Raw genomic sequence first — 17,114 nt, 5'->3', positions numbered from 1 at the left:
AGCAGTGAATATGCATGAGGCTAATGAGCGGCACCGGAAGTAGGAGGGGCCACGGGAGCAGATGCAGATGATCCTAGAATGTATGGGCTTCCTCACGGTTAGTGGGCGTGACCAGCTTGGTTAGTGAACTTGGAAATGCTTTCTCCCTTCCACTACAATTATGCTTCGCCCCCCATGTGATAGCGGCCTGTTGAACGACGTCATACCTGCAAGGAGCCCATACAATCTAGCATCTACCGGAGACTGGTAAGTATAGCATGCTTGCTTTACTTTCTTTTTCTTTCTACCTTTTTTTTTTCTTTTTTACTATCCGAGTGCCGGATCCCGGTCAATCTGAGCCCGGCCCAACATTCGGGTATTCTTGAACCCCTGCTGGTCTTGACATCACAGAAAAGACGCTGTAAAAACGCCACAAAAAAGCTACAAAAACCGCACCAAAACCGCAGATGACTCACAGGAGATATCCTGCCAAAAGATTAGGTTTTGGTCAGGAAAAAAACGTTGCAAAAATGTCCTGTGTGAACAAAGCCTTATTTTACTGAAAACGACACAGCAGTGTAGAGATAGTCATATAAGCTGCTCTGATGTCTCAAGTTGGTTTCTAACACTTTTCTTCCTAGTTTTTAAGGTTGAAAGTAGACGTAAGTTCATACGAATGCAAAAACCCCATGAAGTGCCCCATATTAGTGTAAAATGCATCCTGACATCAAATACGGCAATAAGACTATTTCCATGCATCAATTTCTTATTACAGAATTTAGTTCCCATAACCTGACAACAGAGGTCCGCTGTGTATGAGCACTACAGTATATCACAAAAGTGAGTGCACCCCTCACATTTTTCTACATGTTTTATTATATCTTTTTATGGTACAACACTTTGATACAATGTAAGGTAGACAGTGTACAGCTTGTTTAACAGTGTAAATTTGGTGTGCCCTCTAATTCAACACACAACCATTAATGTCTAAACTGCTGGATATAAAAGTGAGCACACCACAAAGTGAAAATGGGTAAACTGGTCCCAATTAGCCATTCACTCGTCCATGTCATGTAACTCATTAGTGTTACAAGATCTCAAGTGTGAATGGGGGCAAGTGTTTTAAAATTAGTGTTATTACTCACACACTCTCATACTGATCATTGGCACCTCAGGGCAAAGAAATCTCTGACAATCTGAAAAAAAGAATTTTTGCTTTACATAAAGATGGGCTAGGCTATAAGAAGATTGCCAACACCCTGAAACTGAGCTGAAGCATGGTGGCCAAGTCCATACAGCGGTATAACAAAACAGGTTCCACCCAGAACTGGCCTTGCCACCGTGAACCGAAGAAGCTTAGTGCACATGTTCAGCGTCATATCCAGAGGTTGTTTTTTCAAAATAGACGTATGACTGCTGCCAGTGTTACTGCAGAGGTTAAAGGGGTGGGGGTCGGTTTGTCATTGCTTAGACCATACGCCCGCACAATGCATCAACCTGGTCTGCATGGCTGTCATCCGAGAAGGAAGCTTTGTCTAAACATGATGCACAAGTAAGCATTTAGTTTGCTTAAGACAAGCAGACTAAGGACATGGATTACAGGAAACATGTCCTGTGGTCTGATGACACTGAGAGAAGCTTATTTGGTTTAGATGGTTTCAAGCGTGTGTGTTGGCAACCAGGTGAGGAGTACAAAGATAAGTTTGTCTTGCCTACAATCAATCATGGTGGTGAGAGTGTCATGGTTTGGGGCTACATGAGTGCTACTCACTGTGGAAAGCTACAGTTCATTGGCAAAACCATAAATGCCAACATATAATTGACATACTGAAGCAGAGCATGAGCCTCTCCTTTCAGAAACATGACAGTATTCCAACATGATAACGACCCAAAACACACCTCCAAGATGACCACTGACTTACTAAGGAATGTGAGGGTAAAGGTGCTTTAACTGGTCAAGCATGTCTTCAGACCTAAACCCTATTGAGCATCTGTGGGGCATGCTAAAATGAAATGTGGAGTAGCGTAAGATCTCTAACATCCACCAGCTCCGTGGTATTGTCATCATGGAGGAGTGGAAGAGGATTCCAGTGGCACGTGTCACGCTCTAGTGAACTCCATGCCCAATCCAGTTAAGGCAGTACTTGAAAATAATGGTGGCCACATAAAATATTGACACTTTGGGCACAATTTGGCAATTTTCGCTTAGGGGTGTATTCAGTTTTGTTTTGACATTAATGGCTGTGTGTTGAGTTATTTATTTGAGAGGACACATCAAATTTTTACTGTTATACAAGCTACATATATGGACTACTTTACATTGTTTCAAAGTGTCATATCTTCATTGTTGTCCCATGAAAACATATGAGAAAATATTTCCAAAAATGTGACAGGTGTACTCACTTTTGTGATATACTCTATATGGTATCCTTGATCTTAACCCCTTAACGACCCATGACGTACTGAGTACATCATGGATTGTGTGCCGGTAAGCCACGCCCCCTGCCGCCGGCAGGCGGCGGCGATCCGCGCACATATCAGCTGTTATCAACAGCTGACATGTGTGCCTGCTAGCCGCGGGTGGAATCGCTTCCACCCGTGGCCATTAACCCCTTACATTTCGCTGCCAAAATCTGGCAGCGATATGTATATGGGCGCCGCCATGACAGTCACTTACCCCGCCCCCACCGGAAGTCATGTGAGATGATCACGTGACTTTCGGTGGTTGCCATGGTAGCACAGGGTCATGTGATGACGCCTGTAGCTATCATGACTCACCTCCTCTCAATGCCGGAATACAGCCGGCATTGAAAGTAAAGCAGCAAATCTGCAGTTCTCAGCTCTGTAGCTGAGATCTGCAGATAGTGCAGAGCGATCGGATTGCTGATCGCTATTGCCCCCTAGGGGGACTAGTAAAATAAAAAAAAAAGTAAAAAAGAAAGTTTTAAAAAATTAAAAAAAAATTAAAAAACCTAAAAGTTCAAATCACCTACCTTTCACCCCATTGAAAATCAAAGGGTTAAAAAAAATAAAAAATACACACATATTTGGTTCAGAAATGCCCAATCTATCAAAATATAAAATCAATGAATCTGATCAATAAACGGCGTAGCGGCAAAAAACATTCCAAACGCCAAAATTACGTTTTTTGGTCGCCGCTAATTTTGCGCAAAATGCAATAACAGGCGATCAAAACGTAGCATCTGCGCAAAAATGGTACCATTAAAAATGTCAGGTCGAGACGCAAAAAATAAGCCATCACTGAGCCTCAGATCCCGAAAAATGAGAACGCTACGGGTTTTGGAAAATGGCGCAAAGCATGCGCCACTTTTTTTGGACAAGCTTGTGAATATTTTTAACCCCTTAGATACAAGTAAACCTATACATGTTTGGTGTCTACAAACTCGCACTGACCTGAGGCATCACATAGATACCTCAGTTTTACCATAAAATGAACACAGTGAATAAAATATCCCAAAAACTATTGTACGATCACACTTTTTTTGCAATTTTTCCGCACTTGGAATTTTTTTGCCGTTTTCCAGTACACTATATGGTAAAACTTATAGTTTCATTTAAAAGTACAACTCGTCTCACAAAAAACAAGCCCTCATATGGCAAGATTGATGGAAAAATAAAAAAGTTACACCTCTCGGAAGAAGGGGAGCAAAAAACAAAAACGCCAAAACGGAAAGTGCCCGGGGGCTGAAGAGGTTAAACTGCTAATTTCATGACAGAATTTATCAAACAGGAAGAAATAAGAATTTTTTCATCCAAAAAGGAGTATATCACGTCCCAGTAAAAAAATAATTTTATTATCAACAAATTACATGTAAGAAAAACACCACACAATAAAATAGTAAATTGCAGTCAAAAAAACATATACCGGGGTGAGGCGGTGTTCGTATTGCACATAAATATCCACAAAAAAGTGACTAGTGCTATATCCACGTTCATGAAAAACCAGGCTTATCAATAAGTATTGCACCAGAATCTTAGTTTACTAAAGTGACTGGTGCAAATCGCCATAGGTAAAAATATGAACCGGGGTTTGTGCAAAGATCATTACTCTTATCAGTTTATTATATATATCAACATTGCACAGCCCCAAAGCGCCCAGTGATAAGTCAAAAATATTCTCCTGAACACACACATTCAAATGTTGAATCCCGATCGCTCCATCCAATGCAACCACATGCAAGCACTGCACAACTATATAAAGCCTATGTGGTAAACCTGGGTGCGTTACATGTGAGGCAAACCATGTGGCAAAATCAGGATGGAGAGAGCTGGGTCAGCACGGAAATTGTGTCATATATCGCCACTCAGGACACTGGACTAAATTATACCAGTAAAACAAGTCGCATATTGTGAATATGTGCTAGGTTTCCGTTGCTTCAAACAGATGCTACAATCAAACAGCCTCTTGTATATCGGCCGTAATCAAAAAAAGACTCTAAGAGTAAAGCCCATTCTATTTGCCTTCCGGCAGTATACAGCACCATGTAAAAGTACATAATGCTTGCTTTACATCATATCAATCAATTCTATTAGAAGCGTAAGTTACTGTGTTACTGGTATAATTTAGTCCAGTGTCCTGAGTGGCGATATATGACACAATTTCCGTGCTGACCCATATATACCCATATATACCCATCCATTATATAAGGACTTTAGTACCAGTATCCTTGGCATCAGTTTCATAAGGTGTCACTTGCAGATGCTCTTGCATGCAACATTTTGGTACTGTCTTGCAGCTAACTATGCCAAGTGTAAGGCCGGCGTCACACGCTACGATATATCGGGCGATATGTCGTCGGGGTCACGGATTCCGTGATGCACATCCGGCATCGTTAGACATATCGTAACGTGTGACAGCTACGAACGACTGTGAACGAGCAAAAATACTCACCTTATCGTTGCTCGTTGACACGTCATTTATTTTCAAAATGTCGGTCCTCCTCCTGTGATCTGGTTGTTCATCGTTCCCGAGGCAGCACACATCGCTCCGTGTGACACCCCGGGAACGACAAACACAGCTTACCTGCGTCCCACCGGCAATGCGGAAGGAAGGAGGTGGGTGGGATGTTACGTCCCGCTCATCTCCGCCCCTCCGCTTCTATTGGCCGGCCGCTGTGTGACGTTCCTGTGACGCCGAACGTCCCTCCTCCTTCAGGAAGAGGATGTTCACTGCCCACAGCGACGTCGTTAGGGAGGTAAGTACGTGTGACGGGGGTTTAACGACTTTGCGCGACACGGGCAACTAATTGCCCGTGACGCACAAACGACATGGGCGGGTACGATAGCTCGTGCGATCGCACGATAGATCGTCCAGTGTAATGGCGGCCTAAGAGGATGATTAAGTAGTCGATCTTTCAACAGTCAGTCATGGACTAAACTACAAAAGCTTGATTTTTGGGAATGTTATATGGACAGCTTCATGGGTGCAGTTCACAATAAGTGGCATTATTACTTTAACATTTATTAAATTCAACTTGAACACTTAAGCGGGCTTTACACGCTACGATATCGCTAATGAATTATAGCCGGGGTCACGGTGTTTGTGACGCACATCCGGCATCATTAACGATATCGCAGTGTGTGACACTTATGAGCGACCTTAAACGATCGCAAAAGTGGTCAAAATCGTTTGCCGCGGAGAGGTCGTCCTGAAACAAAAAATCGTTTTCTGCTTATTAGCGATGTTGTTCGTCATTCCTGCGGCAGCACACATCGCTGTGTGTGACACCGCAAGAGCGACGAACATCTCCTTACCTGCCTCCACCAGTAATGCGTAAGGAAGGAGGTGGGCGGGATGTTACGTCCCGTTCATCTCCGCCCCTCCGCTGCTATTGGACGTCTGCAGTGTGACGTCGCTGTGACGCTGAACGAACCGCCCCCCTTAGAAAGGAAGCGGTTTGTCGGCCAGAGCGACGTCGCAGGGCAGGTAAGTGCATGTGACGGGGTTAAGTGAGGTTAAGGCCCGCTTTAGAGTATAGTAGATGTTACTGTTGCCTTCAGAGGGACCTCAAGTAAAGGGCTCAAGTTGTACGACACCATTTTCTATATGCAAACAGGGAATATGTCACTGCTGCTCCTAGCACTCTTCCTGTACAAATGGAAAGAACAATGCACAATAAAAATCTAATTTTCTAAATGTAAAAATCACAAAATATATACAGAGGTTGTAGCCTCATAAGACATGAATAATCATACTAATAGCTGTGGCAGTTATATATCAGCACAATATGTTGAAATTAATTTCACACAGCAGAAAGGTGAACTCCTGACAAACAATGGTTGCCATAAAAAAAAGCAAGATCACAGTGGAACAAGCCTAAAATAGCCCTAATGGCCAGTGTAAAAATTGTAAGCTTACTCATTTTATTTTATTTTTTTTAAATAAAGATCGTAATGTGAAAACGAAATTACCTTTTTTTAAAAAAAGTAACAAAAATCTGATTTAAACATTTTCTGATGATATCTTCTCTTGAGGAGGTTAAGCGAGTAGTGGATAACCCATTAATTAATCCAAAGCAGACACTCGTGATTAAGTAGAGTTTGCAATAAGTGAAGCAGTCATCCTGCCAGGTGACAGGGTAAAGTAAATTATAGGATTATACAACATTTAAATGCCTTCTTGGTTCATTTAAATCCTGTTTATACTATTTTTTTTAAAGGGAAGGTATTGCTTTTATAATTTTTATATTAATAATAGTGACTATGGAATCAACTATTTTTAATACAAAATTAAATTCATTGTTTATTTAGTTTTTATTTAATTCTATTTTTACTGAAACATTGGGGGCTGCCATCTTGGAGTAATGACAGTTACCCACATATGGCAGCTCCCTGTGCATTGGGTCTGATAGTCGGCGTCCGACCCTACATGTAAGGCTGGAATCACACTTGCGAGTGTAAAATCGGTCCGATTCTCATGCCAGAAAGTTGGACAATTTCTTCTCACATTTCATCAGTGTGCTGTCAGTGTGCAATCAGTTTTTACCCTCAGCAGCTGCTAGTCATGTACTGTTATGTACAGGAGCATTTACAGTGTTCTCTGCTACATGCGTGAAATGTATTGAGAAAAACCGATGTCACTAGGATGGTGTATGTGCCGTCCGTGTGACGTCCATTTTTTTTCACGCACCCATAGACTTGAATAGAATTGAAGAGACTCGCTCGAGAAACTCACCAAAACGCTGCGATTTTTTTTCTCAGTCCGATTTGGGCTGAGAAAAAAATAGCAGATGTGAGCTGCCTCATTGATTAACATGGGTCCGAGTGCAATGCGAGATTTTCTCGCATTGCACTCGTGCGAGTTAATCGCAAGTATGAAGCAGGCCTAACACTGAGATTGCTTCCTGCTGTGAGCTGAACACGCCCCCTGGGCTGTCCAAATCACAGCTCTGGGAGGAGACCGCCACCATCTCTGTGGAGCCCACAGCATCTGCTGTGCATTCCACGTTTCCCCTGTGACCCGCTCAGGATGGGGTGAATACCAGTGCCGGGCAGCGGTGATTGCACCCGAACTGATCCTGGTGTGCTTCTCATGCCCCAACAACGCCACCCACCCCACACCGCCGCCCCCCCACTCCACTGGTCACCCAACCTCCCCTGTTGCCCACCCCCCTCCCCCCGTGTGTGCTCACCTAGGGCTGCCGTTCCTAGCAGCTCCTCACTGCTCTGTGCTGTGATCGCTGACGGAAGGAACAGACACCAGGCTGACAGGAGAGGCTGCCAGGGGTGGAGGTCTGAGGTGAGTGCATGCGGCTGGGAGCAGTGATTGCGGCGTGACATCTGTAGTGCAGTGCCAAGTTCAGGCTGCAGATCACCCATCCTCTCTGCATGTCACCTCGGGACTCCGATTCTGGCCGGCAGCTACTCTTGTCAGCCTGGTGTCTTGGCATTTTCTCTTCTTAGCACTCAGAGCACAGTATATGGGGGCAGAGTATGTGGGGCACGGTATACAGTGGGTCACAGGAATATGGGGGCACAGTATATGAGGGCACAGGAATATGGGGGCAGAGTATATGGGGCATAGTATACAGTGGGGCACAGTATACAGTGGAGCACTATGCCAGCTGTCCTTGGTGACAGTTTAGACCAGGGACGGGGAACCTCCGGCTTGTGGCCATTTGCGGCCCCTGAAGACTTTTTCTGTGGTCCTTGGGCACATTCCCGAGAACCGCAGCGCTTTTACCGGCTACCGGCCCTTTAAATTCCACTGCATGATTCACACACTATGGGTAGATGCTAGAATGTATGGGCTCCTTCCAGATCCTGATTGCAGCCCGTACATTCTAGGCTCAACCCTGGCCTGTGCTAACATGCTCAGGGCTTACCATGTGGGCGGGCTAAGCAGCGCGCTGTGCTCTTGTCACGGGAAAAGAGGTGTCACAGGTTTACCGGCCTCCCTGCTGTACATGCCTCCCGGACCTGTGCTGTGTGACTCCTCCTCCCCCCCAGTACTGTGACTCCACAACCCATTGTTGCCCCCGTCCAGTGCTGTGTACCCCCCAGTACTGTGTGTACCCCCTCAGTGCTGTGTAACCCCCACTGCTGTCCGTGCTGCCATCTAGTGCTCTCTGTGCTGCTTCCTAGTGCTGTCCCTGCTGCCACATAGTGCTTTCCATGCTGTCACCTAGTGCTCTCCATGCTGTCACCTAGTGCTGTTCGTGCTGCCTCCTAGTGCTGTCCGTGCTGCCTCCTAGTGCTCTCCGTGCTGCCACCTTGTGCTGTCCGTGCTGCCACTTAGTGTCCGTGCTGCCACGTAGCGCTGTCTGTGCTGCCACCTAGTGCTCTCCATGCTGCCTCCTAGTGACATTTGTCCTGCCACCTAGTGCTGTCCATGCTGCCACCTAATGCTGTCGTGCTGCCACCTAGTGCTCTCCGTGCTGCCTCCTAGTGCTGTCCGTGCTGCCTCCTAGTGCTGTCAGCGCTGCCACCTAGTGCTCTCCGTACTGCCTCCTAGTACTGTCCGTGCTGCCTCCTAGTGCTGTTCATTGTGCCACCTACTGCTGTCCGTGCTGCCACCTAGTGCTGTCCGTGCTGCCACCTAGTGCTCTCCGTGCTGCCACCTAGTGCTCTCCATGCTGATGCATGATGTATACACCCCCAGACCCTCCTGTGATGTACATGCTCCAGCCTCTTCTGTAATGTACATGCCCCCAGGCTCTCCTGTGATGTATATGCCCCCAGGCTCTCCTGTGATCGACATGCCCCCAGGCTCTCCTGTGATGTACATGCTCCAGCCTCTCAAGTGATGTATACGCCCCAGCCTCTCTTGGGATGTATACGCCCCAGCCTCTCCTGGGATGTATACTCCCCAGCCTCTCCTGGGATGTATACACCCCAGCCTCTCCTGGGATGTATACGCCCCAGCCTCTCCTGGGATGTATACGCCCCAGCCTCTCCTGGGATGTATACGACCCAGCCCCTCGTGTGATGTGTTCCCCCTGTCTCCTGTGATGTCTATGCCCCCAGCCTCTCCACACCGAGACAAACCTGTAACACCAGTTGTGAGAAAGAACATGATCAATATCCCCGACCATCACAGCCACACCAAAGAGAAGCAGCTCTAGCCACCACATTAGAGGTGAGCTAATTAATTATTTGACCAAATATAGCAGGGTAGTTTTCAAGTTCATAATTTGGTGCGGCCCCTGAAGGTTGGTAGAATATTCAAATGGCCCACGGCAGTAAAAATGTTCCCCACTCCTGCTTTAGAAATATTAGGATCACTTTGCAGTCACCAACAAAATGGCACTGCACTGTGATCCTAAACTTCATCCTCCCTTATCCTGTTGGAAACACCCAGGAGGGGGGGCGTGACATCACAAACATGAGAGCAGATTCCACCCACTTTTACTGCAGTTGTAATGTGAGCTGGTTATACAGTAGATTTTCAGCAGCTGCTCCCCCTAGTGTTTATGAGTGGGAAAATATCAAACTTTTAAAGTTTTTTTTTTTATATATATTTTGCTCAATTAAAAAGAAATTATATTTAAACAAAATATTAAAACATTAATACTTTACAATTTTTCAGTTATCAAATTTTTGTGATGACACCTTCCCTTTAAAGTTAACCAAACATTTGTGAATTATTGATGCATGCTTTTGATAAGGGATGAAAATGCTGTATTGCCTTATAATTAGGGCCTAGTCTAAAGAATGGGTGAGCTTATAATTTCTGTGAACCATGGGGTACAACAAAAAATTATATCATGTTACTGTGAAGGCGAGACAAATCTATGTAAATACCTTTATACCAAAAATGACAAAGATATTCTAACAGTGATACCTCTATTGGCTAACTAGAAAAAGTCTGTTTACAAGCCCACTTATGGCCCACTATATGAACACAGCTCACACCCCACCAGATTGACTCCAGATCCCTAAACTTGTAAGTAGTGATGGGTGGATCTGGACTGAAAAAGTCTGGATCTGTGGGGGTTAAAAAGAACCCAAGCAGCGGTGACATCAGTCAGATTATTTGTGGTCACAGCTGCAAGTTCCTACAGTCCTTCACCTGTGATTGCAGGTAACCTGACCTCAAGTGATTTCTTTGAACTGAGTGACCAAGGTGACATCACCGCTCATTGACATGCTGCAGTTTTGTGGTCACCACAAAACTGGAGCCATAAAAAAAGCAATGTGCACACAGCAAAACTGAAATCTCATAGATTTTGCTGGGGAAACTGCACTCAAAAAAGCAGCAAAAAAAACTGCATGTGCATGGGGCATAGTTAAAATCTGGTTTATGCTTAGGGTTCCCCCCTAGGAGGTCTAAAGGGCACATTCCTTAAAGTTATTTCTTCTTTCAACTTTCACTAATTCCATGGGACCAGTGGCGTAACTACCGCGGTCGCAGCGGTCGCCATCGCGACCGGGCCCGGGAGGTCAGGGGCCCGGCGGCCGCCAGGCAGATCAGCAGCCAGCTCCTGTCAGTGTGAGAGGAGCCGCGCTGATCTGTCACAGACCACGCGGCCGCTATTTGACCCGCTGCCGCTGCCGACACCGGGCCCCCCTGCCTGGTGTCAGCGGCAGCACCGGGGCCCCCTACCTGGTGTCAGCGGCTGCGGCGTCTCCCCCGTCACCGCGCACAGTAATGATGAAGCATAGCACGGCTGGTGCCGCGCTATGCATCACCATTGTCCCCCTGTGCGGTGACGTCACTCCCGAGCGACTGCTGTGCTGAGTGCACAGAGTGCATGCAGGACGGGAGGACGCTGACCGCACCACCGGGAGAACGAGTAGCGGGGAGGACAGCAGCGGTGGAAGGAAGAGAGAAGGTGAGTACTTGTTGTTTTTTTTTTTTTCTAATATAAGTGAGTAAACGGTGGCCAGAGGCTTGGGAAGGCAGTTCTGGGGAAGCTGCATTATTATACATGGAAGCCTGGAGAGGCTGCTTTATACATGGAGGTCTGAGGAGGCTGCATTATATATGGAGGTCTGGGGAAGCTGCATTATTATACATGGAGGCCTGGAGAGGCTGCTTTATACATGGAGGTCTGAGGAGGCTGCATTATATATGGAGGTCTGGGGAAGCTGCATTATTATACATGGAGGCCTGGAGAGGCTGCTTTATACATGGAGGTCTGTGGAGGCTGCATTATATATGGAGGCCTGGAGAGGTTGCTTTATACATGGAGATCTGGAGAGGCTGCATTATTATACATGGAGGCCTGGAGAGGCTGCTTTATACATGGAGGCCTGGAGAGGCTGCTTTATACATGGAGGCCTGGAGAGGCTTCTTTATACATAGAGGCCTGGAGAGGCTGCTTTATACATGGAGGTCTGGGGAGGCTGCATTATATATTGAGGTCTGGGGAGGCTGCATTATTATACATGGAGGCTTGGAAAGGCTGCATTATACATGGAGGTCTGGGGAAGCTGCATTATTATACATGGAGGCCTGGAGAGGCTGCATTATACATGGAGGCCTGGAGAGGCTGCATTATACATGGAGGTCTGGGGAGGCTGCATTATTATACATGGAGGTCTGGGGAGGCTGCATTATTATACATGGAGGCCTGGAGAGGCTGCATTATACAGGGAGGCCTGGAGAGGCTGCATTATACATGGAGGCCTGGAGAGGCTACTTTATACATAGAGGCCTGGAGAGGCTTCTTTATACATAGAGGCCTGGAGAGGCTGCTTTATAAATGGAGGTCTGGGGAGGCTGCATTATATATGGAGGTCTGGGGAGGCTGCATTATTATACATGGAGGCTTGGAAAGGCTGCTTTATACATGGAGGTCTGGGGAAGCTGCATTATTATACATGGAGGCCTGGAGAGGCTGCATTATACATGGAGGTCTGGGGAGGCTGCATTATTATACATGGAGGTCTGGGGAGGCTGCATTATTATACATGGAGGCCTGGAGAGGCTGCATTATACAGGGAGGCCTGGAGAGGCTGCATTATACATGGAGGCCTGGAGATACTGCATTATACATGGAGGCCTGGAGATACTGCATTATACATGGAGGCCTGGAGATACCGCATTATACATGGAGGCCTGGAGATACTGCATTATACATGGAGGCCTGGAGATACTGCATTATACATGGAGGCCTGGAGATACTGCATTATACATGGAGGCCTGAGAAGGCTGGCTGCATTATTATACATGGAGGCCTGGAGAGGATGGCTGCATTATTATATATGGAGGTCTGGGGGGCTGCATAATACAAAATGAAGGACACCTTATACATGGAATATAGGGGTGCATTATGCATGGAGGAGTATGGGGCTGCATAATGCAATATGAAGGTTTATGGGGTTATGTTATAATACATATAGGACTATGGGGGCTACATTATAATATATGGAGGACTATGGAGGCTACCTTATACATGGACTATGGGGGTGCATTATAAAACATTGGGGACTATGTGGTGCAGTATAATATATGGAGAACTATGGGGTGAATTATAATACAGTACATCGAGAACTTTGAGAAATTCATGATAATAATTGAAGGGCTACTTTATACATGGAGGATTATGGGGGTGCCTTATAATATATGGAGGACTATGTGGTGCAGTATTATATATTGAGTACTATGGGGTGAATTATAATGCATGGAGAACTATGGGAAATGCATTATAATACTTGGAGGACTATGGAAGTGTATTCTAATATATGAAGGGTTATGTGGGACCCTTTATACTATTTGGAAGGCTATGTGGGTGCCATTATTGTATTTGGAGAACTATATACAAGGGGGGACAAAGATACAAGCAGGGGATAGGAACGTTTTGTGCTGAGGGAAAAAGGCTCTTTTCCCTCAGCACCCAGCTTTCCCATGCTCTGCTGTACATCTCTCAGCACCCAGCTTTCCCATGCTCTGCTATACATCATTTCTCAGCACCCAGCTTTCCCATGCTCTGATATGGGAAAGCTGGGTGCTGAGGGTAAGATGTATGGCAGAGCATGGGGAAGCAGTGTGCCGAGGACAAGATGGATATCAGAACATAGGAAAGCTGGGTGCTGATAGAGGGATTTCAGATCATTGGAAATTTGGGTGCTGTGGGTAAGAGCCAAGTGTCAGCATCATTATCCTGTACCCCGAGTGTCACTGCCATTATCCCATACCCTAAGTGTCAGTGTCATTATTCCGTACCCCGAGTGTCATTATCCTATACCCCGAGTGTCAGTGTCATTATCCTGTAACCCGAGTGTCAGTGTCATTATCCCGTACCCTAAGTGTCGGTGTACGTGGAGGGAGGGCCCAGGTCTGAACTTTGCACCGGGGCCCATCAAACTCCTGTTACGCCACTGCTTGGGACCATATTAAAAATAATAAAAGTACCGGTACTCACCCTAGCAAGGTCTAGTGTTCTGTCTGCTGGTGCTCTGTGATCATGTATAGGCTGCAGTGATGAAATTACTGGACTCACAGGTGCCTTTCTTTGCGGCAAGCGGACAGTTGCCTCTTTGTGCGGGCAGGCAGTAGACTGGCTGTCTCTCTGTGAGGACGGCCGGTTGGCTGTGCCAGCTGCGGTGGCTGTGCTGGCAGCGGAAGCTGAGGTGGCTGTGTGGCGGGTGTCCCAAATGCTATGGCTTCAAAAGATGGTGCCCGTAGTCAGCGTGTGCGCAGATGGAGCTCTCGGCTTAGAGCTCCATCTGCGCACGTGCCGCTCCGGGCGCCATTTCTTTGAAACCCGGACCGACAACAGAGCATCATGGACATCTGCTGCACTGACCTGCTCCATACAGCCACCGCAGCTTCCGCTGCCAGCACAGACCCACCGCTGCCAGCACAGACCCCACCGCTGCCAGCACAGACCTACCTCTGCCAGCACAAACCCCACCAGCACCGCCTCTGCCTCCTGTGACTCTGCTCCACCACCGCTGCTGCCCCACTCCGGTAAGACAATACCGGAGTATAAAACGAGCCCCATTTTTGTTTACCTTTTTTATCCCTAAATTTGGGGTGCATCTTATAATCCGGTGCATCTTTTAACACAAAAAATACGGTATTTACTAAAATGGACATATCGGAAGAACTGACAGATCCCCTTTAACAAATTTTAACAGAAAAGTTAACAAAAAACTCTTTCTTTTTTGCAGGTCCTCGCAAATCAGTCAAATCCAGAACAAGGTGGCTGCTATATTATACTCTTATGAACAATCCTAGACTTATAATACAAAGAAAACGGAAAGAGTTTGATGACCTGAATGACACAAATAATGTTATGCAGACCAGGCTTATCCAGGCCTCTGTTCTGGAGGCTGAAATGAGAAATATTGAGGAAAGACCCCTGGATACAAACAACGTGGTATTATGTGAAAGATGATATTTATATACACATATGTCTTGGACAATTTTCACCAATTCTGATGCGTTTGTGAAGTTTACATGTTGCAGCTGAAATTTTGTTACTTCTTTATGCTTTAACATTGCTAATATAGTGCTTAAGGCTCCCACACAATAAAGTTGGCCAAACTCACATATTTTAATGGGACAAGCCTAAAATGTGTAATGTACTGTATATGCCATCTGACTCTCCCCTAACAGGTGATATCGGGGGAAAGAAGAATTGCGAATGCTTAAAGAGGTTGTTCGGTCTAAATCCATAAGTCTGCAATCAGGATAAAGGCCGCTTTACACGCTACGACATCGCTCAAGCAATCTCGTTGGGGTCACGGAATTTGTGACGCACATCCGGCCGCTTTAGCGATGTCGTTGCATGTGACATTACACGGTAGCCGGCCAATAGAAGCGGAGGGGCGGAGATGAGCGGGACGTAAACATCCCGCCTACCTCCTTCTTCCGCATTACCGGCGGGACGCAGGTAGGCTGTATTCGTCGCTCCTGGGGTGTCACACAGAGCGATGTATGCTGCCACGGGAACGACAAACAACCGGAGCACAGAAGGATGAACGAGATTATAAAAATGAACGACGTGTCAACAATGAACGAGAAGGTGAGTATTTCTGCTCGTTCATAGGTGTCACACGGTACGATATATGACGATGCTGGATGTGCGTCACTAACGACGTGACCCCGACGACATATCGCCAGTTATATCATACCGTGTGACGCCCGCATTAGAGTCGGGAACGGTGTTCGAATGGCCACAAGTATGCGATATGCACCACTCCTGACCAGAATCCAACTAAAGGAGTGCGGCGTCACTCAATACTCTAGTATTGTAAGAGACGGTGTTCTGCTAGTCAAAATGTGGGAGAGAGTATGCATATTGTATTCTCGTGGCCACATGACCACCGTTCCCGGCTCTGACACCAGCAAATCTTCACAGCGCTCAGTGAGGATTCATAAGTCTACAGTCACATAGAGTGACTGCAGAATTATGGATCTAGATCGGACACCCCCTTTAACTTGAATGCCAATCCTTCTATTCTTCTGATTGATAAGCAGCAGACAACAGTGTTCGGCAGCTGCTTACTCTACTCTCCCCAAAGATCCTACTCAGCTCCAATGAGCGGGAATGTGTATGTAATAGTTAACCGAGCTGAACTAGCACATCAGATATTTCATGAAATGACTGGCAATGCTGGCATCCGATGACATGTCTACATACCATTACTGAGCCCATAATGTGGTCCATATATGGCTTGTATTAAATTACAATGGCCCCCAAGTACAATATTTTAACATTTTCAGATCCATTGTTATTCAAATCCACATTCACTATATAATGCCACAGTCTTGCTGTGGCAAGTGTGATCAGCTGGATGTTCTATCCAATCCGCATGGATATTTCTCTGCTATACACCGGTACTGCTAAAGTGCATCCACTGATGCTCTCCAGTTTTCTTATTTCATGCCCGTTTGCTAGGAGTGTGGCATAAAGCCCTGAATCTTTGGGAGGGATACGCACATATTTTACCAAGATAAACCCATAAAAATGGACATTCCAGCATCAACAAAAATGTGATGATAAAATATTACCTTTAATGAATCATAATAATGTACATAATTAAAAAACTATTTGATGCGCATAATTAAATATGATTACTTTCGTGTTCCCTGTCTGGTGACACCTATCTTCCGTGCGCTGCCAAACGTACATAAGGATAAATTGCCTCCCCCTTTTGCCCTATTATTCAGGTGTAAGCTAATTTATGGAAATCCTTAGTGTTTGATTGGATAGCATATTGCAACCATTGTAAAAATGTATTGCTGGTTTCATGAAAGACAGTAAGGAGCTCCTCGAGGTATTAAGTAATATGTGCTGGGAAGATGGTTATAGGTGGCTGACGTGTGGTATCAATGTTCTGTATATATCCATCCCACCTCAGAGAGGTATTATCAATCACACTACCATTTTATTTAGATAAATATATCAATTATTCTGATTACTTGAAAGAATATACTTTACAGGTCACTGTATTTATTGTCACATTTTTTTTATTTTTTTTTTACTTTTAAAAGTCATTTTTATTTACAGATAAAAGGATGCCCTATGGGCTCTTGCTTTTCACAGGCCTTGGAACTTTGTACATAGCCTATTGGGAAGAAAGATTAATGAATATCATCAATCTGTACCATCAACATATTCAATGGTACAGTAGGTATAATGATGATTTAATATTTATTTGAAATACCCCATTAGGTGATATATCAAGGGGTTTCCTGTATTTGAATAATAATGGAGAAA

The 17,114-nt window shown here is 45.5% G+C and overlaps 1 protein-coding gene across 1 annotated transcript in view; it reads left to right on the top strand.

Moving 5' to 3' along the window:
* LOC142295775 (stimulated by retinoic acid gene 6 protein-like) overlaps positions 1–16,448 on the top strand; it is a 143,969-nt gene extending 127,521 nt beyond the window's left edge. The window contains exon 18 of the mRNA XM_075338863.1: positions 14,560–16,448. Within this exon, the coding sequence (XP_075194978.1) occupies positions 14,560–14,786 (227 nt within the window). The 3' untranslated portion in view covers positions 14,787–16,448. The remainder of the gene's footprint in view (positions 1–14,559) is intronic.
* Positions 16,449–17,114: the final 666 nt, after the last annotated feature.

Source organism: Anomaloglossus baeobatrachus, chromosome 1, assembly GCF_048569485.1.
Source record: "Anomaloglossus baeobatrachus isolate aAnoBae1 chromosome 1, aAnoBae1.hap1, whole genome shotgun sequence".
In the NCBI taxonomy this organism is placed as follows: domain Eukaryota; kingdom Metazoa; phylum Chordata; class Amphibia; order Anura; family Aromobatidae; genus Anomaloglossus; species Anomaloglossus baeobatrachus.
The sequence above is the reverse complement of the archived record's forward strand: the minus strand, read 5'-3'. Positions and strand labels throughout refer to the sequence as shown.